Raw genomic sequence first — 27,859 nt, 5'->3', positions numbered from 1 at the left:
CTATCCTCCAGCGGCGGGATCGAGTCCGTGGGACACAGAGGCTCATGTGGAAAAGTAAGGAAGAGATACTTCATTGGGAGGCTGAGGGTGACTGAATTTAGGCGAAGATTAGACCACCAGATTCGTCATGGTATGCCGAGCTAGGCTACCAACTACGGCAATGAAATCGACTCATACGAGAGCGTGTGGGATGCGGAGCCTACAGCAAACTGTTGAATGAATCTCGATAAGAAGGGTGAGATGAGCACTTGCTATTCATTCACGCCGTTTATCACCTCATTGTTACTTAATTCTGCTCGCATTGTTAGTGTGTGTTTGGGCTTACACAGTTCATGTTGAATTTAAATGAATACTTTCTTCCTTTACAAAATCATGCGTCAATTCCATGTATCATCCTACATTAGACCGTCATTTTATATACAAACAAGAGCCCTGGATAATTAAATATTGATACATAAATTTCCTGATTATCTCTCATCTGAAATGAATCAGATGCGGATATAGGAAGAGCAGGCAGAGCAACGGTTACGGTCAGAATTGTTAAGTATTCGTGCCATTGTTTTCTGAAAATAACTTAAACATTTAGAATTTGAACGAGTGTGAAATGAAATCAGAAAAATTGCAAGAGGGCAAATGGATGCAATGGTGAACATTGCTTGATATTTGGAGGGAAGATTCATGAAATGTAAAGAATTATTATAGAACTCTGGAAAACAATGTAGTGATATTGTGAGTCAAAGAAAGTTTACTGGACTGGCATAAATGTGTTTACGTACTTTTCTTCTGCTGCTGAAGGGAACTGGGGAAGACAAAGGTATGTAAGATGCTGCTTCAGAAAAGAAACAAAAGGGAAGGCAGGGTGGAGAACAGAGGGGTGAGAATTTAAAGGCGTAGGATAGAACCATCATGAAGCGAAGAGAGTGATGACGCACTCATTATGTTAAGATGTGTCGAAACTGACAGCTGCAGAGCGAAACGGAGGAGCTCTCATAAGAAAACTGGTGATTGTGGTGATATAATTCATGCTAAATGATTGGGTCGTCACCTGCTCAAAATTAGAGGAATGTGGAACATTGGGACGAAGAGAATACGTTTTATTGGAAAATAATAGTTAATTGGATAATGCAAGGGATTAGACACTGGCAAATTTTAAGTTAAATTTCTGTGGTACTATACTTCCGGTTTCACAACATAATATCCAAGGATTACGAGGGAGATCTGTGTGCATAACATATATTAAAAGAGATACAAGAAGTTCTGGGAAGAACTAATCGCCTTTGATAAGATATGGAACGCAAATGAACCGACGCGTTCAAGAATTCTTCTATTGTACGGAGTGTACTTGTTGCCGCGGGAAAGTGTTTACCGACCGTTGCCTAGCGAAAAGGACGCTACTTAGGAACCGGGCCATAACGTAGAAACCGAGCCAATGCATAACAACAATAAGAGGATATACATACAGAAATACAGACAAACAGGCGAAAGTAGACTAGCAACAAAAGAATTGTTGGAGGCGGTGTTTTATCTGCGGTTCGACCCGAAGTTCTGTGAAGAGGACAATTCACGGCAATTGTTACGATATGCTGTGGCATGCTGTGCTATGCTAATTAGATCTTTCAAATCTTAGGTTGCCTTGCGCTGCAACTAACTAGCATAGCAGCGAGCAGAAATCCAAGAGCCGATGCCTACTAATGACCATCGCTTAGGAGCATCTCAAACTGCACTACTCCTGCTTTCTGGCCTCATGTCACATGCCACATATGTGTTTATATGCTATTGTAATGGCCATATTTTCTGGCTCAAATTTCCGGTCTTCAGGTGTCGGGTGGGCACACTGACACGTAGAAAACAAGGCGATCTCATAAGCTTACCGTTATGCATTCTAAGTAAGGACTGTAGGCTAAAAATGAAGATAGAATAACAAAGACAAAATGAACACAAAATAATTCGTACATGTGTGATAAATTTTATATGGAGAAGCCATGATTTGGTCCACGCGGTTGCAGAATTTCGTGGCGATCGCTTGAAATGTTGCAACAGGAAAACACAATGTCCTAACCTGTTTATGTAGGAAGTTTTCCGGTGTCATAATTCACAAACATATCATGAATTCTCTGGAAAATTAATCTTAGTGGTGCTCTGTTACAAATCTATGTCCTCAGATCCTTTTTACGACGGATGTCCACATATTTGCCAGCGCCTTCAAGAGCCTAGGAGGTGAATGATGGAGGATATTTGCGTCATCTCGTGTTAAGCGCTGCCTCATCTCATGCGAACTGTCAGTATCTGTAGGTTACGTACTACCCTTAATGTCTAAGTTTGGGACACAAAACAGGAAACATGCACAGTTAAAATTCCGCAGAAGCATGGCGCTGCCATGCCTGATGTATGCCAGTGAAACATGAAGTCTTAACATATGAAAGAAGACTAGAAGTAATAGAGATGCTGTTTCTACGGTAAGTAGCAGGTTACACTATTTGGGACGAAGGTAGGAGCGACGAAATGAGGTCACGTGTAGCAATGAGGAAGCCGGGCAAACAAATATGCGAAAGGAAGAAAAACTGGATGCGAAATCTACAGAGGGCGCCATCAGAAAGAGCTCAAAAGAACATTTTATATTGTCGACTGAATGGAAGACGTGTTCCGGGGAACATGAGGAACAGTTGGCTTGAAGTCTGAGGACGGAAAGGGCTAACAGGCTCAATTCTTGCAGATGATGACTAACACTTCTGATATTTATCCAGTGCACATGTCGCTTATATTGAGAGCACTGGACATACATTTTCTAAATACAGTATTATGCGTTATATTCATGGCACCAATTTCCTCTACCGATAAGACGACGTTTAAGTCAGAAAGGTTTACGTCCTCAAGATGTTTCCATCGGATTTTCCAAGATCATTGAAACAGCGAGTTTTCTTCTCAGGAACGTTAAGTCGTGAAATCCGTATCAGGGTTCATCCAGTACCAGAATTGCAGAGAATGTTCGCAACGCTGTTATGCTGAAGATGCTAAGAAACACATCCAACTACCTGTGCCCTAGGAGAAATTCAAACACAAAATTCCAGAGCTTCTTAGACTAATAATTATCCGTATAGCAATTTACAATATTAAGATCTCCCATTCTTCTGAAGTGGCTGGTGATTAAATAAAATTTTGCATTTGTGTCGGTTATAGAAAGTTGGATGAGAAATGAGACAATGACTGTCATCAGTGATTGAAGAGTACGGTCGCACGCTAGCTCAAGACTAGATGATTTTCCGAGTTGGTCGTAGGGTCCATAACTTGTGCCTAGAAATAATTATTTTTAGTTACAGTTTTGCATTTTTAAATATTTGTGTACATAGATGCCGTTACAGTGTTGAACTAAGTGCATTGAAATACTTGTTTTAGAATCAAGTGTATCAGTTCTTAATGAAACAATTAATATATCCGATTCTAAATTCAATGTCAGTTTCGGCGTAGCTGATTTCAAATAATTCAGAGGAAGAGTTAAATTCCATATTGTTACGTCTCCCGGCAAAGCGACAAGAAATGAATGGGTTCCGGATTAGACGAAGCTGTTTACTGGATAAGTCGTTTACAGTCACAACTGCAATAACTCTGAAATTGCGTCTTGCAGACGATGCAACCTGCCTAATCTGTTGTCTTCTGTTGTCTGTTGTTCTTAGCTGAGCTGGTTTCTTCTGCTCTCAGCTCTGCTCCGTCGCCTCTCTTCTGGGTCTCCACTCTGGTCTGATCTCATCTCTTATACTCTACAGTCGGACGGACTAGGAGACACCTTGTTCAAGGGCTCCGTTTCACGTGTTCTATGCACCGATAGCTAGTGTATTCGTTGCAACGAGAACTGCACGAGTTGCGGGATTTCTCACTTCCTTGGTAACGATTGTTACGTATTCGTTGTCGCTTGAACCTGTTTCATTGTCACCCAGACAATGATACAGAACCGTGGATACTGAGCCGTTGCCTAACAATTGACGCCTGCTTTGACTCAGGTATTCTGGCTCTCAGGCGGCACGCCACATTATGTAAGGGTATGTACAATTTTTTCTTTCTTATGTCTCCGGATGACGAATAAATCCTTTGCTTAGCGGAAGGTCTCCGACCTGATTCCACGGACAGCTGTCGTAATTTTACCGGAAACAATGCCAGCATAGAAGCATAGTGTGGTGATAACATTCTATATTAATATTCAGGAGGCACTCGATTCGACTCTAGGTGTAGGATAGAGTCTGTATTTAATGGTAACTTGATCGTGCCATAGCTCAGGTAGCTAGCCGCCGGCCTCCCACCGCGACGGCCCGGGTTCGAGACAAGGTCAGGTCATGTGGGATTTGTGGTGGACAGAGTGGCACTGGGCAGGCTTTCTCCGAGTACTTCGGTTTCCCCTGTCAATTCTCATTCCACCGACTGTTTCACACTCATCATCTATCATCCGGGCGTGGTACAATATCCCAATTAGTGGCCGACGTACCAAGTGGACTCACTCTCACCCCACCCCAAGAAACCAAAAAAAAAATACTGGGAGCTTTCTTGTTTTTCTCAGTTTCTGCAGAATGCCAAAGTGGCACCTTGACACAGGCAACTGCCGCTCCACTCCAGATCCTTACGTACAGAGACAAACAATTGAACTCCGTGGCCTGTAGTCCGCAAGCGAACTATACCGACTGAGTGACCGCCGCTTGTCGGCGAAGTTAGTGCCAAATTTTGCGGGTAGAGGGTGCCACGTGATCAGCCCAACGGATCCCCACGATCGTTAATCTCGATTTTCTAGACCGGAGCTGATATTTTCTTGCAATAGCTCTTCAATTAGCCTCACGAGGCTGAGTGGACCCCGTACCAGACCCACTACTTCTCAGAAAATCTGGTAGCGCCGGGAATCGAAGCCGGAAACTCTGACCCCTAGACCACAGCGGAGGTCATTGTTACCTACTAATAATTAATTTCATTAGACGTTGTGTAGTATCTGCAACTGAAGTAGCCTCACGTCAGCCAAAGAATCAATCACCAGTTTCATCATGGCGCTTTAGGAAAAGGTGGAAGTCTAAAATATGACTGAGAGAAGAGTGAATCTGTTCATTCGGGTTTACGTCACTGTTTCAGCAACTGAGACTACACAGCGTCGAATGAGATCCGAAAATGATCATGGATCAGTAAAGGAGAGGAAAAGAAGAGATCGTTGCCCATTTCGAAGTGCTGGTCCAGCGTTGGCCTGGAGAAAATAAGAAAACCACGAAGAGCTCTAATATGGATAGCCAGTTCTTCTCTGGGGTTCGAACTAGATAATTTCAAAATGTCAATCACTGTGCCAACAATTTCAATTGGCAAAAAGATTGAACATATTTAGTTAAAAAAATAACTTATTGACATAATACAGCTTTTGTGGCTTATATTTTCTTCAGATATCACGTTACAAATTAAACACCTTACAAGTTCAATCTATAACATTATTAAATAAAAGCATACGTGAACTAACAGATATCTACAATACTGCTGTATATTTTATAACATGTGAAATGTTCAATAATATTAAGTACATAAATTTAAGGGATACGAAATATGTTTGTACCTCCATCAAATTTAGTTAAATTTTCAGCTTGCAGGAAAAATACATTGAAAAAGGTTTCTGGTGCTTTATCACGTATCCATGTTTGATATAAAGACATACAGTACACAAAATTAAGTTACTGATAGTTAAGTTAAATATTAAGTTAGAACATAATTTATAATACTGTAATTACAACTTGAAAATGAATCTTCATATTCTTTATTTTTTGTTATTAAAAATGTGCCGCTTCTCTACCACTTCTTATCATGGGTTTTACGTCTTGCAGTCAGCTTTACTTGCGACATTTTCAAGGTCAGATTGTTGTTTACATAATCCAGCACACAAACACATATACACATGTACAGTCACTCCCTCACGCAATATTATAAATATCATAAACGCCTGTCAAGGTCAACCGAAGGTGTAGAGCCATTAAGCAATCAAAAACATATCTGAGCGAAACTGGAAAGACCTTGACTGAATTAGTAGTTTACACTATTTTCTTTATATATCTACTAGAACCACTGAAAATGTAAGCCTTTCAGAATGCTCTCGGATACTCGTAGTAGCAAGTTTCGATCTGAATGTGAAGATAATTAAGACAGATGTAGCATGATGAAAGAGAGTTGCTGTCATCTCTGGTGACCTGGAGACTGAGTACTTATGCAACAATTTTGTTGTTTATATATTGCTTGATAGAAAGTGTGAGAAGCAAAATGTAAAAGAAAGGAAGAGAATATTATATTTTGTTTCTTTAAATCTCTATTTTTGCCTCTGTGTCTCTTTTGTCACCGAAACAATGAGTGAAAATCTTTTATTGAGTTAGTCTTGAACCAAATTTCAGCCCCATTCTCACTTTGTTCTGGCAAAGTTTTAACAAACTCGAAATTAGATTGTTAACTGTGATAAGCTAAGATCGCTGTAAAACGTAGTTTTAACTTCAATTGTCTCAATCCTCTAGGCTACTTCAAAATTTATCATATGTTTTCATACATTTTAGTATGACGAATTGTTAGTTAAATTAAGTCGTGTAAACAAAATGTAAAATAAGCCACAGAAGAAGAACATTTAACTTTCTATGGCGTAGTCTTATCTACACGTACGTACCGCCATTCGTTATCTCAGCAATTTGCCGAAAGAATTAATTTTATGTGGTTCTGGAAAATAAACAGCGATTATATTCCTAAGCATTCATTAATGACATTTGTATTTGATTTATCTGTTTCCTAAGAGATAGATTTCTAGTTTAAAAAACAGGTGTTAGAGAATCCAGTGATAGTCTTTCATTTCGTTATGTAAGTTTTGTACTGTTAACTTCTCATATTTTCTCCCGTATTCCATTCCTGTCCTACGTTATCATATGCTGCGTCGAGCCCGACAATCGGCACAGTCTTCTACAAATAATAAGCAAAACTAGTCAACCGTCGTAAACCTGCTTCAAGCAGTAAGCTATACCTCACAAATCCACTTGGAAAGCTTTCAATATTCGCAGAATATGGAGGATGCACTGAAACAAAAGACTGCTTTCACGTTCGTGACCTATTGCATAACTTATATTCATGCCTTTTATATATAGGCCTTATAGACGAATTAATTAACTTATGATTTAGGAAGATAAGCAGTGTAAGTACAGGCAGACAGCCAGCAAGTCTGCGGCCTACTACCAGAGTTCGCCTGTGCCTTCCATCATGTAGTCCCTTCCGTAAGGTTGCCTACTCATGGAGTGATGCGCCCAAGATGCCTTGGACAGAGTCCAGCCCAGTTTATATTGCGGGGGCATACATTCGAACACATTAGGAAGGCCTGAAGCCAGCAAGCTTTCCGCCTAGAGTGTGGTAGATGCGCTCAGATTCGGGTAGGACGCCCAAAAATCGCCGCTCCAGGACCTGCAAAAGTTCCACCCCGTGGCCGATACCTCGGAATGCCAACGTGGCGTCGCGACCCGCGTACTCCAGCAGTATCTCTTCGCCACCGGGGTGCTGCAGGAAGAGCAAAGCAAGAGTGGCTATAAGCGTTATTGTAAGACAGTACTGTTGTATGTGCCTGAAGGTTTATCCATGTTAGTGTGACAGCAGGACATTGTCAGTAAACCACGTGGCTGTATATTGGTTATCGATCCTTTTCGAATTGTGGGGGGGAATGGCGGCCGGCTCTTCAGGCTGACAACCTCACCGCCATCTACTAGCCGATTGTTTAGCAAATGTAGGAACCTCGACGTTTCACAACCCTATGGATCTCAGTGGCCTGTTACAGGGATAGCGTTAATTTCTTGCTGGCAATATAGCCGCAAGACCGTCTTCATTCTACTCGTCAGTTTCCCAGTACCTGAATGTCGAGCAGATACATGTGGTGGCAAAAATCTAGACTTTTATTAGGGGACAATTCATTTGAACGCCAGTCAGGTTTCCCACTGTCCTGGCAGGTTTCCGTGGTTGCAGATGATATATTAGCACTGACCTTTTGCAGGAAGTCTGTGATGTCGTAGATCCTGTCGTAGATGACGACCCAGCAGTCGGCGCTATGGTCGTGCCATGCAACTTGGTCAAGCGATATAATGGGTGGAGCATTTTCTGTACCCTTTTGCTTCGAAACACGATGTGTCGGTTCACTGAGGTGGAGCGCCGTGACTGCAAGGCACAGAGCGTCTCCAGCAAGTGATAACAGTTCCGCCTATAATGAATGACAGAAATAACTGTTAGGAATTTTGGAGCTTAAACAAGAAATAAGCGTACTATTAGTACTGGACCAAAATTTGAAACTGCTACGTCAGCAATGGATAGTGACGAATCAGCTATTTGTTTTTAATTTCTTGGGGTGGGATGGGACTGAGTCCGTCTGGTATCGCCATTATTTGGCCTACTATACCAGTCCCGGATAACAGGTGATGAATGTGGGGCAATCGGTGGAATGAGAATTGGCAGGGGAGACGGAAGTACTCGGAAAATACCTGTTCTAATGCCGCTTTGTCTATCGAAAATCCCACGTAACCTTAACTTGGATCGAACCAAGACCGCTGGGGTGGGAAGCCGGCGGCTAATCGCCTGAGCCTGGGAACGGCCTGGCGAATAAGCAGAATGCAGCAGATTTGCAGTGTAACTAATGGAGAAGTTTCGAATCTTCGCATCGGCTCATTAGTGTTACCAGCAGAAGAAAGCAATTCCTTCAACCCATGAAACAAATTGATTTTATGGAAATAACCTGTCACGAACTTTGTCAATTATATTTTGATTCTGAGGCAAAACACAGACTTGAATGTTATGTTGGACACTGACATTTCCGGAGCTTGCTGTGCTTCCGTTTCCCGTAATTTTTATGCTTGTGATCAAACCTGGGAGCTCTTGAAAACTGAGGCAAATACTCAGAATTACTGGGGTGGCGTTCTTTGTTCATCGTCCGGTATTCTCAAAAACTAGAAAACACAACGTTTCGGAGATTGGATCTCTTTCCTTCCTCAGGTGAGGTGGGAAATTAGCTCTTTCTAAGGGACCAAAGAGCGTAGGCGTCTCCTTCCACACTTGAGGACGGAAACAGATCCAATTTACAAAACGTTGTGTTTTCTAGTTTTTAGAATATGGACAAAATCCGAAACCCCAGTAATTCTGAGTGTTATACACCATCGTTAGAACCCTTTAGAATCTAACTCTTACAACTTGGCGGTCCCGTACTAGATGTCATTACATTATACATGCAGCAATATCTCATCTCTTGGCGGAGAGAACTACATGGAACTCATGTCTAGGCCTACTCTCTTCTGGTGGACACTGTGTTGCGTGCTACACGAGCAGTCACCTTGCCCACCGCTTGGATTCACATTATCTCACCTTCTGGCCAACAGTTGCTTTGACTACCGCAAGGGCAGCAGACGTGTCATCGCCTGTTGCCAAGGGACTGAGCATGATATCCACTCGTGTGTCTGCAGGAGTGTGGAACTCGTACTCTGAAAACACAGCAAGTAGAACCGCTCAGCTGCTGCGAAGTTGTTGACGTGCTAGTGCACGTTACAATTTCCTCGGCCAAGCGTGTCGACAGTCTCTTGTCTCCCCACAATCTGAGGGCATCCGATTTACATTTTGGAGGTATCTACTTTGAATTCAGACCGAGCTGAATAATGTGCTGTCATTTACGTAATATCACAAAGCAAATATTCGGAGGTGTTTGTTATCGGCTCGATTGAATAGGATATCGAATGACAGATCCTAAAGAATTTATTCTTGATTTATCTAGCGACGTTTTGCGACTGTGCATCTTTCATGCATTCGAATGGGACAATAACTGCAATAATTAAAAAGTAAGGGATTGGAAGGAAACGGTTGCCATTTTTAAGACACAAATGCCAACTCCAGCATTTCCCGGATGGAACGAGGAACACCACAATGACTCCAGATTACGGTCTTCTTTGATGTGACACCATATATATTAACATATAAGTACCAACATTTCGGAGTAACTTATTGCATCCATCTTCAGGATTTCTTCTAACATGAAGGTGGAGGCCACAGGTTCCCCCAGAGCCGGTGTGCATGTACTACGCTATGCGATTATACACCTCAGAAGGTCGCAATCTCGACACTCAACAGCCTTGAGCACTTAAAAACTTTCATTTTATAACTCTTGCCAGAACATCCGGCCTTCGCGCTGTCAATTAATCGAACAGGGGACCTTCCGAACACGAAACAAAGTGGCGATCTCTCGACCGTAAATGTCGGGGCACAGAAATTGTGGAAATAAAAGAAAACTGTGCAGAAAATAGATAACTTGTGGCTATGGTATGGATAAAATGGAATGTCACAGATGACCAGAAAACTAGTTTACTGAATAGAACTGGGAAATAATAATAGGGCGGGTGTGGTTTGCAAAAGAAAATCGAAAATATTAACAGGATGAGCGTCTAAATATTTTAGTCATGGGGCGAAAGATGTAAGATCGTATTGTGAAAATTACCATGTACTTACGAGTATTTCCAAATCTTGGTTGTTATGATCACTGTGAGTAAGAAAATCAAATAGGGTTTCAGTTGATTTAGTAAGCTAGAGACTTGTGCACTGGTAACTGAAACGTGAGAGAAGTCGGGCGTAGTTAAATTTGTAATTGATATAAACATCTCGAAACCTTGAAATATAATGCTTATTCGGTTCCTCTTGCAAATTGCCTAGCATGTTAACATTATTGTTTCCGACTTCTTATAGAGCAGATTTGCGGTAATTTTATGACGTTTATTGCCAGAGAAACTCGATAAATTAAATTTTATAAGCAAATAAATCTCCGTATTTACGTCAACGATATTTCAAGGCCAGGCGCATCCCATGTGTGTTCACGTGATTTCTGTGCCCTCTTGTTATCAGCTCGAGCCCCCTCTGTGGAAGCCGAGCCTCCGTCGCATTAAGATAGAGTTGTTTCCACGGAAAAGGTTCAATGAATACAGGGGCAATACCAAGGTCATGATGTTCCCAACACTAGAGAACCAGCTTCGAGATTGAACCCTCTCCAAGTTAGTTTGGATTTAAAGAGATTTTCTGTTACTGTATGTATAAGGTTAAAAGTAATGTCTACCGGTGAAATCTCACAAGTACATGATTAAACTTTTATGAAAATAAATCGAATCAGAAGCGTCTGTCATGAACAATATACTTTTTATGTAGTATATAAAGTATCCTTCGAAGATGGAGGAAGAGAAAGGCTTAGCCATCGCAACATGATTCCTCTCCCCACACCTTGAAAAGGAGTAGAGCACCAAGAGGTAGAAGCAAATTGTTGCCAAATTAAATAGTATCAGATCAACTAATTAACTAGCTAATTAACTAATTCCATGGAGCTCAGATTTTCTTGGGAAGCCACCAGTTACCCGACTTTTCAAGAATTTGTCAGTATTTTATGGAACCGAACGTACATTACCATGTTCACAAGAGCCCTCCACTTATAATGAGCCAGATCAATCCAGTCCATACAACCCCATCATTTCTCTCTAAGATACATTTCAGTATTAACTTACCACTTAGTCTAGTTCTTCCTAGTTGTCTCTAACCTTCTGGCTTTACTATCAGAATCCTATATACATCCCTCTTCTCACCCAGGCGTGCTACATTCCCTGTCCATCTCATCTTCCTTAACCTGATCATTCTAGTTGTACTTGGCGAAGAATACAAGTTATTAAGCTCCTGATAATACATTTTTTCCAGCCTCTTGCAATTTCATCCGTCTTTGGTTTAAATATGCTCCTCAACACCCTCAGTCTACGTTCCTCCCTTAATGTCAGAGACCAAGTTTCACACCATACAGAACCACAGGCAGAATTATAATTTTGTATATTCTGACCTTTATGATTTTAGACAGCAGACGAGAAGACAAAAGGTTCTAGACTAAATGGTAGCAAGCATTACTTGAGTTCAATCTCCTCTTAATTTCCTCCTAAATTTTTTCTTCAGTAATGACGAATGCAAAAAAAAATCTGATCAGTAGTTGATCTGTTAGTCGAAATACACACTGAAGATTCTAAATAATTTCTTCTACGCATGGACTCAACCCTGAAAAAAGAATATTGATTCAAATTTTATATGAACTTAATAAGAGTGATATCCAACCATAATTACGACGATCAGTTTTATTGCCCATCTTCTAAACTCTTACAATAATGGACTTCTTCCACTTATCAGGCAATTTTTCCTTACTCCAAATAGAATTAATGGGTTCATGGATCTCAGACCGTAATGTTTCACCTCCTTTATGAATCAGTTCTGCTGGAATGTCATTACTGCCTGGCGATTTATACTTTTTCAACTATGCAATAGCAATTTAAATTTCGAATGGACTAGAATCAGGTACTAAGAGCTCAACTGTATGCATTTCTATCTGCCTAATATCTCTGACACTATGTACATTCAATAACTAAGAGAAATAGTTCTTCCACCTATTCAAAATATTGTGCGAATCTATAATCACCATTCTCAACATTCACTAAGTTACTTCTAGTTTTGTAGACGGTCTTAAATTTATTCATTTCTATACACAGGTCTCTAATTTCTTATTCTTACTGTTCGTTGCAAGCTCATTAATTTTGTTCTTCAGATATTCTCTCTTTTTGTTCCTGAAATGCCTGCTGGTTTCACGTGTTGTATTGTTCAGATTATCCCCATTTAACTCGCCTGGATCTTACAATCACTGCAATATTATTTCTTCAATTCATAGCAACCTAGATGTTATTTGACTGAAATTTTGATATTCTCTCTCATAGTTTCCTAAGCTCTATCATTTTCCACCTGAGTGTCTAAAATTTCCAAAGCTGAGAACCTATTTGAGATTTCAGAACAAAACAATTGCTTTCCCTCTACCTCATTTAATTTTAAGAGATTTAATCTCTCCATATGAAATATGTGCCCTCATCAAATCAATACGTTTCCAATTAACACAGTAGCTAGGTGCAGAAACAAAAGCGTCTGTCTGTGCATGAGAAAAGAAATTACTTTGGTATTATGCTCGTATGGTCTCACTTGATAGTGGTTGCATTCAACACAGTCGCAATCAAAATTCGATAAGAATTTTTTGTTTCTCCTTTCCGAGGTATATGCCCATACTGCCTTTAGCATATCAAATTACCTGCCATAGGAATAATGGATAAGCTGCGCAATAAGGAAGTTTGTATTTACAGTATAAAATTGCTTTCTCTTCACGTCATCTGTAAGGTTGAGATATATTTAATAATATTTTTCTTTCATAAGCTTATGCTTACAATTTATATTCTTTCACCGGAATAAGAAATCATAGCTATTGCATAAGCATAATAATAACGGTTATAAAATAAACACTCACTAAAGTTATAATTTATATCACCGAGTGCCACAGGGAAGCTGATAAATTAATATACATAAGATATAGCCACTTCCACCGAGAAGTCCATGCCAACAGTTAGTTTAAGATGCTTAATCTGACATACGGACTATATAGTCCGAGGTAGAAAGTTTAGTAATAATGATGAAATATGTTGTAGGTAGCGGTTCCCGTCCCTTATAGGAGACAATTTGCAGTTTTTCATCAATTACCGAGGAAAACCACGAAATAAGCCTTCAGCCAGAATATCCGGTTCCCGATAGGCGACTTTAACCCCGGATTACTCAAATACAATACAGGGGAACTAGCCCTGCTCTCTTTTCTTAGCATTTAGCTACTTTTCTGTTCTCATTTTCATTTCCGTTAGAGTACAGCACGGCTTTCAGAGTCCAGTCCGTTAGTCCATCATACAAACTAAGGTAGACTTACTTAGACACAGGACGAAGAAGCATAGGGAACAGCGATACATATGTTCCTGTATACTGTAGATCCTATCACTCTACAGTGAAGCCTCTGAGTTTCTCTCTGTTGGGCGACACAAGTAACTAAGGGGCTTTATTCCCAGGATAACCGTACATGCATTAGGAAACAAGGAAACCCTGTAAGTACATTCTTATGCAACAAAGAAACCCAGAAATTTAATTCTGAATGAAAACCCAACCCAACATCGGCAGAGTATTTCTGCTTGGAAGACCCTACGGCAAGAGCTGTACTGGAGCATGGGTGGTTCAGGGCTGCGTCCGGCTATTTGAGCGTGATGGTGCTGTCCTCGCGTTCCTTTTAAAGACAGGCACGTCAAACACAGGAGCGTAACACAAGGACAAGGGAGGGGGGTGGGTGTAAAATGTAAGATACTGAATATGCCGCTCTGGAGACTTAGCAAAATTTTAAACATAAAAGCTAGACAGAATGCAATGTTGCTTTAGTAATAGAGTTTCGCCATTTGTATTATCTGTTAGAAATGGAATTAAATGCAGGCGAATACAGGACAAGCCTGCAGAAACCACTCACTCATTCGGATACAAGGACGGTCACTGAGCACTACCGAAGGAAATTTATATTTTCTGTGCGTACACTCTTCAAATCACGTCAGTATTTAAGATCTGATGCTTTCACGGCGGTGACTATGAAGAAAGCAGTCTTCTGGGATTTGGCACCGTGTATATATGGTGTTAACCGACGTTTCGGAGGAACGTATCGCCTCCATCTCACGGTCTCTTCGCTTGCAGATTTCTTATATTTTTTCTTCTACCCTGAAGATGGAGGCGATACGTTCCTCCGAAACGTCGGTTAACACCACATATACACGGTGCCAAATCCCAGAAGACTGCTTTCTTCACGTCAGTATTACCTAATAAACAGCTATAATAATTTGTTATAATTTTCAGTGCTTTACATTAAAATGTAACTTAAACGCTTTTAAAATGCTTCAGAAAAAATGTAGTAACCGTGGTTTCAGGATCACAAAATAGCACGTGAGTCCACGAACGTAAGGACGTTAAGTAAGTACCATGAACAAAAACAATTGTTCAGCAAATTTCAGGTCTATTTTTCTGTGCGGACGAGGGAGTTCTAAACAAATCGCACCTTAGAGAACACAACATTTTCCTGGTGCTCCCGCGCCTTCCTCTCGCAGATTCATCCATCAAGAAGCTCGTCAGCCATGCAATTCGCTTCGGTAGGCGTTGCTTTCAGGTCTCGTTAGTCTGCCCGCCCAACTGAAGCGTCCGAGAAGTTGCCGCTACATCACGGCGACAGTCCTGCAGGTTTCTCTACTTACTCTCGTTTCCTGCAGGACTTGTTGTACGTTTCATGTACTGAAATTCAATTTAATCCACGTGTCCTACATGGAAGGAAAGAGGCGGCATCTCTCTTACTAAGTTCGGTCGGGTAATGGAGTTCCAAATGTAAAGTAGTGCCAAAAATTATTGGTGCCCGATAAGCCTATTCTCCGGATGACTGGAAAGCACAAGGAAGATGAGAAATACGTGGGATATTCTGGTCGCAAAATCTTCAGTTGAATTACAGTTCAGAGATCTAGATATTAGAGGAAACATAATGTTAAAATTTATTTCAGAGAAATAGCGCTTGAATTACATGGTCAACAATCACTATGAATTACATAGTTTTTGAAATTATAATCGATCACGCTGATTAAAATTGCAGAACTGTTCAAGACAAATCAATTGTATCAGTCTAACGAAGTTTGCTGCAATTTGCTTAGTATCACAGATTTCGCTCGTCTATTATGTGACCAGGCATCAATAGACATTCAGAATTATAATTCTAAAATTCATATAATACAAAATTTAGTATATTTAGGATAGTGAACACTTCTTTATAATTGTGCCTTAATCTGAGAGTATTAGCAAATAACATGAGACAGAATCTACTTCAACTCGTTCGTCTGTTTGTTTAGAGGTCGCGGACAATAAGTATGCCTTTATTGAAAATTTTACAATATAATTTAATATGGGGATTTTAAAAGAAGTTTTATATATAAATTAAATTATTTCCCATATAGAGCAATATGAACTACCTAGTTACCTAATACAATCCATACAGTTCAAATATATCTCACTACATACGCCCTACATCTGTTAAAATTCCTCAGGCAACATCTGTAGGTACCAATGATACATACTTATCGTAGATATTTCAACTCCATAATATAAAATTAATTTGGACAGGATACTGAACAAGTTTAATCTATACCATCTTAACACCCTGTCCCTTTACGATCCATCTTATTGTTATCCATCTCTTTCTTGGGCTTTCAAGTAGTCGAAAATGACATGTATGTACCATAGGGTTCTTGATTTACAGTATTCTAAATTACAAACATTTTCACGTTTCATTCGACTTTCGTCTAATTATTTTACTGAACGCTTTAACTTCAAACACTTTCATCTTTCTTTCTGGAAATAAGGGCACATGTTTCACACTGATACAAAAAGTGTAAAAACTATTCCTTTGAGATCAACGTAACTGTACGTATATACGAGGTAACAGGACAGTGTAGATTAGTGTGCCCACTTATACAAATATATCAAAATAAAAAAGAATAAGAGCTTGCAAAATAAAAGCGACTAATGACCAGTATTTATTAAAAATCCTGAAATCCTTCTGAAAAGTTGGCTGCTCTTACCTGTGTACTTCCGCGGGGGTGTCGATGTGATCCGTGGTGCTTTCTGCGTCCGTGCGAGCGAAGTGACGGAGGTAGGCTGGCCGTCCACCAGTTAAATAGTACGTGCTGATGTAACTGTTCGTCTGACGACATCAGGAATCGTGTTTGCATGACTGAACCCATTGGTTGCCACCACCGACAGTGCTTTCCCATTGGTCGAGGTCGTCATGTTACTCGGAGGCTTACCTTACCACAAAGTGAGCGTACTCAACATTGATCCAAAAGCGAATGACATATTCTGGCTTCGACGTTTGGAACAGGTGTTGGGTTCCACTTGAATTCTCCACCATATTGAGAAACTGATTTCGATTAATTTTGTCTACTTAATTTAAAACTTTCTTCATCTTCCACCGAGAGCAATAGTTTCATGTAAAGACAGTAAGTTATGCCTTCTCTTTACTGAATTTTATTACAGCGATACCAAACCATGCGTCCCAGCGCTTTCGAGGCAGCCTCGTAGACGAGAGCTAGCCTGTTCGAATCCTGGAGACCGTGACTGAGATATTCGTGGTTTTCCCTAGTCCCGCCATACGAATGAAGGAAGTGTACCCTCAAATAGACCACTAATGTTTCCTCTTCCCTTATCCGAGACACAGTAATTTATATATAATTACCAATCTTTTTCAGTCAATGAAATATTATCTGACACAGAGTCGTTAAGAAAACAACCGTGTATGTTACTCTGATAGAAGTTCGATAGATGAATTTATGGGACAAAATATTGTGTTGGTGTTGTTTACAGTTTAAGCCCACACACAGTTTAGATTATGTAACGCAAATGCATATTCTTCTTAGAGTTCTCCAATTTTCATAACACATTATCTCATAGAATTACATGGTAAGGGCTGCACAAATTGTGCACTTTATAAAAAGACGTGAAAGTGGTCAAGTCAAGGGGATGAGTGGGGAATACTGCCTACGCCATTATAATTGTGAAACCTTAAGGAGAAAACAAAGGCGTAAACAGGATTTTGATATTTATATTGTCACATAAAGTGGTGACTTATTAGACGGGGTTCTGGATTGGATGTATTGGACTTCCAATAATCCACTCGGAACTACAGGCAATTACAGCGCTATCGCTATTTCCAAATTTTACAGTTAACTGTTACACATAGCAGTGACCTCAGCCTATTAAACTCCGCACTAGTTGTGTCCTGGCAACGGATTTATAACAGTCTCGCTGTAGCTTCAGATCACTCATAGTCTTCATTACATAGCCTGGTTCCTTTCCTGTCAGTATTCTCAATCACCTTCAACTGTTGACTCTCTCAATTCTCTGCTGCAACTGCCAACTCGACTCAGTTCTAATTTTCGTAGCTGCGTGAGATCCTCGTTATATAGCCTCGGAGTGAACCCACAGAAATCACCGTTTCCCATAATGTTGCGTGATGATTCACTGCTGCAGAGATGCGTTTACCGCACAGATGCGTAGCAACGAGGGCGGCGCGGTCTCACAGAGAACGTCACATGTAGCACCTTTTATATTGTTACGTGACGTCACAGTGTACATGACGCGTTCCTCTGTTGCGTGTGTACAGGCCATTACCTAGCAACAACTGTTTCTTGCAGCCACAATTCTTGTTTTGAGCAAGTACGTCACGATATGGATGCAATAGGATATAAAATTGTGGACTGGGTTTATTTTATTCAGAATATGGACCAGTGGCGAACTCTAGCGAATGAAACAACGAACCTTGAACCATAGAATATTTGATTGTCTGAACGTCTCTTAGATTCCGTTTCATGCAGCTGTTTGTTTTTATCTTGTTTATCCTCAATTTCTTTCCAAGTACCCATGCTTCCCTGCTTCCCATTGTTATATTTGAATAAAGAAAAACCAGGTACCTAAATATCCAGATCGAATTTTAGTGGAAATCTCTGTAGAGGTATGATAAATTTTGGACCGAATTATACAAGTACCCAGGTCTCATTTTCGTATGCCCTTCACTTCCAAATTTACTATCACATTTTAGTTCTAGATTTACTGAACTGAAGTGTCCACTCTTCTGGGATATAATGTCGTGTGTTCCACTGAATGGTCAACCGACGTTTGGGAGTAACATGCCGCCTCAATCTTCAGAGTGCAAAAAAAGTGAAGGAAAAACCAGCATGAAGCAGAAAGCAAACCACTACTATCTGCTTCATGCTCGTAATTTCTTGGCTTATTATCCGACCTTGAGTATGGAGGCGACATATTCCTCAGAAACGTATGTAGACTTTCAACTGGCTACACGGTATTGTTATAACAGGAGATCGGACTCTTCGTAACTCTTCGTAACCACCGCTGAATAACTTCAAATCCTATATTTACTGAACTCGTTTCGCTGAGCCGATTCTAATATAAGATTAGAAAAATCATCCTTCCAACTGAAATGTCACTCTTGAACCACTTCTTTCGATTACCGATTACCATTTCAGACACAACTTCAGTAACGCTGGTTCTTTGGAATTTCTAGGTCGATGTGCTTCTTGACATGATGGCAGTCATAAACTGAACACCAACTAGCATTACAACAAACACAAGAAGAGATCATAAAACACAGCTGCACCAAATACAGAAAAGCAAACCAAAAGGCATCTGTGTTAGTACCCTGAATCATACAGAACAGAAAGCAAGCAGTAAAGATGTCTTTAGCTGTTAACATATATTAAAGCTTGGCTTTTAACATTCTCTTTTAATCAATCAAGTCTGAAGCTTCGACAAATAACATTGGAGTGTAGAAATATTAATGCAAAAAAATAACAAAATAGGTACTAATATATTATCTAATTATGATAGTATTATTGATCGAAACACATCATAAAATCAGTTAATATGTGAGTTTAAATGACATTTGCCTGGGACATAAACTAAGTGTTCCGAAGGAATGGCTAGAACCTTGTTAATGCAGGCAGTGTACTCCTTTGAAGGGTGGAGTTACATCTTCACTCCCCAATGTCCTTTCATGCCAAAGTGCTTTATTAAGTAACTGATTACAAGAATAATTTTAACCGTTTACTACTTTAGCTTCAATGCAGTACAGGCGATGGTCGCACAGAGGGCGCAACAGCAACACGATCCGTCCGTCTTGCTGTTTTTAAGTTAACCTGTGAACGGCTGATATAACGTAGTGATAACGTCTTTTGAAATCGCATACAAAATTTGTTTGAGAATCTGAAGATAAGACACTACCTTGAAAATTCAGACATGAACTGAACGGGAAATTTTAAGATTGGAACAATAGCAATGAGCGATGAAGATGTGAATTGGACTGAATTGCTTAAGGTCCAATGACGGACTTTTGTGAAGAGGTCGATGAACGTTCTGGTTCGACAATAGCGAACCGCATGGCTCTCGGCCGCTTAACGAAGAACCCCTGGCACGTAGTTTTTTTGTTATATTGAATATAGTTTGGTATGAGAAAACCCGAGAACATGAAAGAACAATTAAGCAAAAACTCCAAGAAACTTATGCTTGAGCTACTGAAACTACGTCACTTTTATTTTGACGCGTGAGTGTTGACCTTGATGGAAGCCGCTTCAACCAATCCTGCCCATCATTAGTGGTCCCATGACTGATAAAATTAGTAGACCCTACACACTGAGTTATGCAAGTTCATATCATCGGGCATAGCGCCAACCGATTCATTAAAGCGTTCTGCTTGTATTTATATGCACTAGTCCAGTAATTAACTGGTGCCCAGCAATTTGAATGCTGATGAACCATTATTGTCAAGGATTTCCTTCCACAACCAATATAACTCATTTTCCTGCCGCAAGCCTTGTGTTTACTCCCATATTTAGGTAATCTTGGACCTTACTTCACCAACACAATGCAATTTAATTCACGGATTGGGATGCCGGGTTCGGAAGTAGATGGTCGTAGAATCGAATTCTATTTGGGCTAGAATATTGCATATTTTTACATTATTATTATTAATAAGCTCCTTCGGGTTCTCTGAAGCTTATGTTAGCTGAATTCGCAGTTACTTAACCAACAGACAATCGCGGGTTCGCGTTTCTGGCACTCTCTCCCTGCCTTTTCGAGTAACATCCGGTGTGCCGCAAGGCTCTCTTCTGGGGCCTTTTCTCTTCACCGTATTCATTAATGGCCTATGCCAATCTATTAACTATTGTAAACTTTTAATCTTTGCTGTTAATCTCAAAACTTGCCGCTTGATTAATTCATCACATGATTGCATCTTACTCCAAACCTACATTAATTTTGTGAGTGACTGGTGCACTGTTAACTCCATGATACTTAATATTGTTTAAAGTGTGTTGTGTCATACATCAGGGAAAAAATTTCTGAGTTACGAGTATCAGCTTTGTCATGCTGCCATTACACACACCAGCAGTATTAAGGACTTGGGTGTTTTCTTTGATTAAAACTTATATTTTCACAGTCATGTTAATTACTTATCTTTTTGAATGCATAAAGCTTTGAAGCCTTATTCGCTCCATAACATACAGATTTTCCTCCCTGGAATCTTTGTATGTACTACACTTTACTTTAGTCAGGTCCAAGTTGGAATATGCATCGGTAGTTTGGAACTCCATCACCTCGACTGATGCCAATAAGCTTGATCCCATCCAACAGAAGTTTGCATCCGTCTGTTTCTGTCGTTCTTTCCTTCATGCTCCATATAATTATAATTTTGCTTTAGAGAATTTAAGTCGACATTCTTTACACAAAAAGAGACATCATACTGCTGTACTTTTCTGTTCAGGTGTATTGTGGCCTCAAATCCTGAATTTCCCTTTTGGAAAATGTTAGCCTTCGTGTTCATCCCATCCAGTTTAGGGACTTCTCGATATTTGGTGTTTGTTCCTCTAATAAACACTGTCCTTCTGCTCGGTGCGCATGTCAAAGCCGTGGGTAAAGATCTCGACATATTTGCAGTCGGAGGGGTTTCTGTCAATCATATTTATACTCACCTGCCTATAAATTTTAATAATGTTTGTTCCTAATCCTTATGTTCTGTATTTCATAGTCCTTAGTTATCGTGTTCGTGTTATCTCTCTTAATCTTGTTTGTTTTTGTGTTTACTTTTTCTATATTAATGTATTTTCTTCTAATATTATTTGCCCATAATTTGTCTTTGAATTTATGTTGTGTTTGTCCATAATGTATTTACCTGTATGTACACTGTGCTGTGTCTGTAATTGGCCTTGCGGCTGTTGACTCGGAACATAAATAATAAAGAATTGAATTGAACTATTGTGGATTTTAAGTGATACATTGTCGTGTGCTGGGAATCCTGAATGTGTACTTCAGCGGAAAAGCAATAACAGTGGGCCATTGCCTGGCAACACCTTAAGCAACAACCGCGTTTCCCCGGAGATGAAAGGACACCAGAGGGTTCGTTGTATGACAGCGGCCGAGACCAAAGGCTCCTGGACAGTGCGTTCTATTCCGTCCGAGACAGTACAATACGGTTGCGAGCTCCAGGAGACTCGGACCCGAGAAAGACTGCACTGGCAAGGCATAGCAACATACACAAAAGACAGACCAGTCCTCCCGTCAGAGAGGGCGGCACACAAGAAACAAGACCGTAACTGTCAAACAGTAATACACATCTTACTGACTGACTGACTGACTGAGTGACCGTAAGTCGCAATGTGACTTTGACTTGACCAGAGAGTTAGCTGAGTTCCGGAAGTTGCCGAGAACAGTTCAGTTTGGCTTCGACTATAAAAAAAGTAAGTAAAGTAAAGCTATCCCTGTACCAGGCCGTGAAGGCCCATAGGGTTGTGAGACGTTGAGGCTCCCACATTATCTAGACAATCGGCTCAAAGATGGGGGTAAGGTTGTCAGCCTTACGTGCCGGCCGCGCTTTACTCCCCAGGAAAATTATTTAATTCATTCCTGGTACTCATTTCTGTTAGAGGCTGAGTCGATCCCAGGGCCACAGTGCGGCCGGAAGGGTTAGGCCAATTGAAAAAATCCAATGATTTCATCGTAACTTGAACCTGCGACCTTCCGGCTTGTAGCATAATGTCTCAAACAACTACGGGCTTCGACTATAGCAGAAGCAGTAATTATAAGAGTGTGGTGAGATACGCCTGAGGACGTTATAAGTGGATGATATTTGTACTTGGAAGTGTAGAGGAGATTGGCCTATAAATATTCACCAAATCCGAAACCTGCGGGAATTTATTTGTCGCGTTGCATAGGCAACACGCGACAATACTATTGAAGTTCTTCCACCTAGGAGTTGCATAACCTTGTCGCCATCTTCTGAAGTGCAATAGTGGTACACGTACTTTAGCTACTGGTAGGCTCTTTCTTGCCGGCAGACCAGGACTGAGAAGTGAGGTCAGGAAGCAGTGCTTCGGTTCTCCAGGATTTATGGGGTTTTGAGCCCCAGACTGACCACTTCACTCTTTAAGGAAATTGCTACTGGGAATCCTCAAGTAGTGTTAGCAGGGCGAAATAAACTGAGACGACCCAAGGATTGCACAGATTTGTGGTTAGAAAGTTTGACCGTCCTCTCGTTCAACAGAAACCTCACCGGCCCGCAGTATCTTATAAATTAGATATTGTAGCTGTTCATAAGTGAGATGGAAAGGACAGTATGTCACGTAATGAAAGAACTGCACATTGTATGCAGGTTACCGGATTTCAAAAGTGCTCAGAAAGTAATTCCGAGTTTTATGAGTATTTATGTTCATAATCACTATGCACAATGAAAATAAAAAACGCTGAAGTAAATAGGTTTACATGTGCGCTGCTTTTATGGCACGACCGTCTAGCCAAAAATTGATTTAAACCCGTGCACACACACACACGCTTGTTTGAAGTCTCTGTTTCAGTAACTTAACAGATTGTAATTTTCAGGACATTCCGTCATGACAGACTGAGCCATTTTGGTATGGGCTCTACNCTGTGTGTTATACACCATCGTCAAAATCATATAGTAACTACTTGAAGCATCCAGTGTTAAACTTCCAGCCTATTTATATGAGAATGAGAAAACTAGAATTTCGGGGAAGATTTCGCAGTTACACTTCCATATGCGCCCATGTTTCAGTCGAAGAGAGAAATGAAACTGGGAAGGTACTCTCTATAAAATTTGAGAATTAATTTTGAAAAATGTCCATCAGGAGACATCAAAATATTCTGACTATAATATTGTGACGTGTTGCGCTATGGAGGACAACCCCTCCCCCCGCCAGCGGTGACGTGGCGACATCGGAACGCTGTCGTTACTAGGGTAACAAGCAAGTCAACACTCCTTCCCTTACCCCGCCATCCGTGACGTGACCTAGGGATGCCGCGGTTGCTATGCAGCCGTAAACATCTCCCGGGGGGGAAGGTTGTCCTCCATAGCGCAACACGTCACAATATATCGTAATATAAAGAGAAATAAGCTGTGGTGACGGAAGTATCTCTATAAAATGATTAGGAAATTAATTAACCTCACAAAACTAGGTAAAATTTCAAAATGGCCTATTAGAAACATCTGTTTTGAGGAAAGGGTTGAATTATACACGCCGTTTATACCGTTTATAACCCCTTGGTACGGACCGCGTAGGAAACACCTTTCCTCATTTTTTTAAGTTCAGCTATTGCCTGTTAAGAAACTGCTGCCTAGCAACAGATTTTATTTCATTTTCTGTTTCGCGGTCGTTGCTAAGTAAAGAGTCTAAACGTCACGGTATATAATAGTCACCTGCGACCTGTTCTCATACATGGCCGCATCTGCCGGGTACTGAAAGAGTTAATGAAAATAAATCACATATATCTTAAAAAACATCTTCGAGGCATTCCCTGCCCCACTAAAGGAACTGGGTTATGGAGAATCGCATACAGCTCTGAATTATGCAAGTTACATGACAGGTCTAATATAGTCAAAGCAGTGAAAGCAGGAGACTGAGGTGGCTGGCTCAACGTTTCCGAACAAACTGAAGTTTCTACTATAAAGAAAGTCCTTTCTTCGGGTCGGATAATGATAAGGCCGAAAAGAAAGTCCGACGATATATAGTCTGAGCATTGTAGGTGTTTATATGGTGCCGAAACACATAAGAATTCTTGGAATTAGCTGATAGAAGGAAAGAACCGCTTAACAGAAACTGATGGATGAATACGTTTGAGAAAATCAGACAACGCACTGGACTGCAGACAAATGGAAGACGATTATTTGGGTAAAGATTCTTTTCATGTTAAATTTATTGGACACAATATAACATCGCCACATTTGTTTTTCGAAATCTATTACCGTACATCATTTCAAGATATTGTAATGACTGGCTCTAGCGCATCTCCCACCACAGAAATTCGTGTGATGGCCACGTAGTTCTTCCCGATTGGAGGAAATGATGAAGTATCTAGTTGAATAAATTGCAATAAATAATATCAATATCAGATTTCATGAAAGTCGGTAACTTGTTTCAGAAGTTGAATGGGGACCGACTTGGCTTCAATTTGGCTGTAAATGTTGCTGAGTTTGTTTAAAGTCGCCTGGTAAATTAGTAATTAAAATTGTGTGATGGCTTCGATGCAACAGTTACAACAACGCTGCCTTCAAACTGAAATATTTTAAGTAGGATTGGTTTTATCTGGTTTTCACACGAGAAGTTGCAATTAATCATGTTTTTCCCTATAAATTACAAACAATCCGCAGTTCTCCAGCAATAATTCGAGACCAGATTTAGTAGGTCTTCCTTGGCCATGGCCACACTTTGATTCCTAGATGATAAAATAAGTACTGTGAAAATTTTTTCGGTCTTGCATACTTTGTTGTTTTCTGTAATTTTTCTCATTGATACATGTTTTTTCTCTTGCATTTCAGTGTAGATTTCAGTGCATTTGTGTTTGGGAACTTGTCGACATCTCTGCGGCCAAAACATGTAGTGCGACCTATAACTGAAAGAGGTTTTACAATAGTTTGGGGGAGAGGTAATACCAAAATCTCGAATGATGATCACAGACAGGCTACAGGTTTATGGAACTGTTAAAAAGATTCGGTGGAAAGTTCTACTGACGGGCAGGAGGCCAAGGCTGAGTCTTGGGGAAACCGCGTGTAAAACCCGGGTTAGTATGAAAGCAACTTGATGTCGTAATTTATATCCTTAAAACCCGGGGAAAAACAAGGTAAGCCTATCAATTCTGACTTAATTTGCGACACAACTGTCGTCTATCCGTTTTCTGATGCAATTTTGCCAGTGTTTAACACCACCTCAGTGATAAGCCTCAGGGTCAAACTGGTGCTCTTCGAGTCCTGATAATCTTTCTTTCCTTTCACGTCGAATTTTTATTAGCAGCGAAGCTTGAAAAGACATCTCAAAAGGGTATCGCTTAAAACTTGAATTTTGTTATCGCCAGAAGTCTTCTGGGTTCGAACCAGCTAACATTTGAGAACATTCTGGGAGAACCAGACAGTCTGATCGTGAGATTGAAGCCAGTAATGCGAGTCCAGTTTCCAGGGTTTTCGATATCTGCAGTTAAGTCGGAGTAAATAAAATAATTCTATGGCTCTAGTCTGCAAGCGAACTATACCGATCGAGCGACAGCCGCTTGTCAGAGAAGTTAGTGCCAACTCTATAAATCAGAGTAAACATTTAGTGATCTAGTTAGGCTAGCTCACCTGCCTCAACGGTACTGTTGTTCCTCATGGATGTGGCAGTGGGCCTTCCTAACCTATTACGCGTTTCAATCTTGAGTGCATATTGCACTCAATAGTATCTCTAAACACCGAATTTNATACACGGTGCCAAATCCCAGAAGACTGCTTTCTTCATAGTCACCGCCGTGAAAGTCTCAAATCTTACATACCGAATTTTCTGTTTCAGCTGGTAAAGTCAGCACGTTTACAGGCTCACGGGAACGCCACCTTGTTTTATTTTTATAATTGTCTTCCTTATTGCCACAATAACAGGCAGGTTTCGCGAACTTGTCCCATTATCAAATGAGGAAAAAGATATCCTCGTTTGCATAATCGATCATATTTGAGGAACAATAAAACAAAACTCCCCGAAGTTGTCAGAAATTTTGCCGTCAGAGATAACTAAACAATTCACAGGGTACATCAAGGACAGCCAAATGTTCTGAAAATATACAACAGGCACTACACGTATGATTTACGACAGTGATAAAACCTACAAAAGGATAAGGTCGTTATACTGCACAGGTTAAATGAATTTAACATTATGTGGTTTAACCCTTAATTACCCGGGGCATTTTCCTGAGCGACACTATTCCCCAGGTCAGGTCTGAGAGACCGCTATGTATTTTTTCCTCATTAACATAAATTAGTCAGAATAATGACCCAGAAAGCACTCTTGATATTTGTTATGTATTTTATTTATCGGTAGGGCTCACGACAGAACTAATCACATCAGTACATATATATACATAATATTTTATTATATTTGATGCATAGCACACGTATATATGCCATGCATTAAATATAATAATATAATATATATGAAATGTTAAAAGTAATTTGTGCTGAAGTCATAGTTGATATTTTCTGCAAGATAGGAATAGGCTTCTTGAACATACCCCTGGGTTACAACATATCCATACTGACTTAATTGCAGGCACCTCAGATATTTAATTTCTCGCACTTTCAAGACACTGTCTGAATTCCGTTCAGCTTCAGAGCTCTGTAACTTGAGAGTCTCATATCCTCCTTCCAGGGATCACATACGTATGGGCGTAAATATGCAGTCTTCATTTCATTTTTGGATCAACGTATAACATATTTTCTTCTTCCGAAAATGTTAGTCTACATGATTTTTTCTATTTTGAATTGTTTCATTTTTGGTCCGTTACACTATCAATCACAGAGTTAGTAGAGAGTCCGTCGAGTGTAACAATTTGTAGGTCACTTTTTTAATATCACTTCTGCCTTACATGTTTCGGTTTGATACAACCATCATCAGAGGCACTTGCTATAACTATGGAAACACTGTCGTTGTTTATGATGTTCACAGTTATGTTTGTCGTGTAGACGCTGCTACAATATGCTGACGTGTAAAAGCACAAAACTTACTAAGATAGTTGAGTACACTATCAAGTTCTCACTTTTCATCCGAAACTGTTTTAAGTTAAAACGCTAAATGTTAAAATATTTAATCTAAAATGCTGAATTCCTCCTTGTTAGTTCATCTCGGAGATGGGAGACGTCAGCTTGAAGTTGTATGGCTTATGGTTCGATGTTTCTTATGTGCTGTGTGTTGTGTACACAACACACTCGACGGACTCTCTACTAACTCTGTGATTTTTTTCTTTCTTCCCGTATCTTGGCTAATATAAGCTGACACTCAAGGTGTGAACCAGCGATTTTGCATTCCGGTTTTCATTTGGGAGAAGT

At 40.2% G+C, this 27,859-nt stretch overlaps 1 protein-coding gene across 1 annotated transcript; it reads right to left on the bottom strand.

Annotated features, from left to right (window-relative positions):
- Positions 1-5,369: 5,369 nt before the first annotated feature.
- Positions 5,370-16,592, bottom strand: LOC111869266 (cytochrome b5). Its single transcript, XM_023860660.2, has 4 exons — positions 16,518-16,592; positions 9,370-9,485; positions 8,006-8,218; positions 5,370-7,527 (listed from the first exon to the last, which is right to left on the bottom strand). Exons 2-4 carry the CDS (start codon positions 9,442-9,444, stop codon positions 7,342-7,344), a joined length of 474 nt encoding a protein of 157 aa, XP_023716428.1. The 5' UTR covers positions 9,445-9,485; positions 16,518-16,592; the 3' UTR covers positions 5,370-7,341.
- Between the last annotated feature and the right edge of the window lie 11,267 nt (positions 16,593-27,859).

The sequence above is a fragment of the Cryptotermes secundus genome, unplaced genomic scaffold (assembly GCF_002891405.2).
Source record: "Cryptotermes secundus unplaced genomic scaffold, Csec_1.0 scaffold18, whole genome shotgun sequence".
NCBI classification, from domain to species: Eukaryota; Metazoa; Arthropoda; class Insecta; order Blattodea; family Kalotermitidae; genus Cryptotermes; species Cryptotermes secundus.
Note: the sequence above shows the minus strand (reverse complement) of the source record. Positions and strands in the feature narration are given on the sequence as shown.

Bases quoted from the DNA above. Each gene is read 5' to 3' on its own strand.
- LOC111869266 (XM_023860660.2), bottom strand. From the start codon at position 9,444: ATGCTCAGTCCCTTGGCAACAGGCGATGACACGTCTGCTGCCCTTGCG. The intron at 8,219-9,369 runs GTGAGATAATGT...CATTCATTATAG, and splicing joins AAGCAACTGTTGGCCAGAAG to GCGGAACTGTTATCACTTGC. The intron at 7,528-8,005 runs GTCAGTGCTAAT...CTCTTCCTGCAG, and splicing joins TCACAGACTTCCTGCAAAAG to CACCCCGGTGGCGAAGAGAT.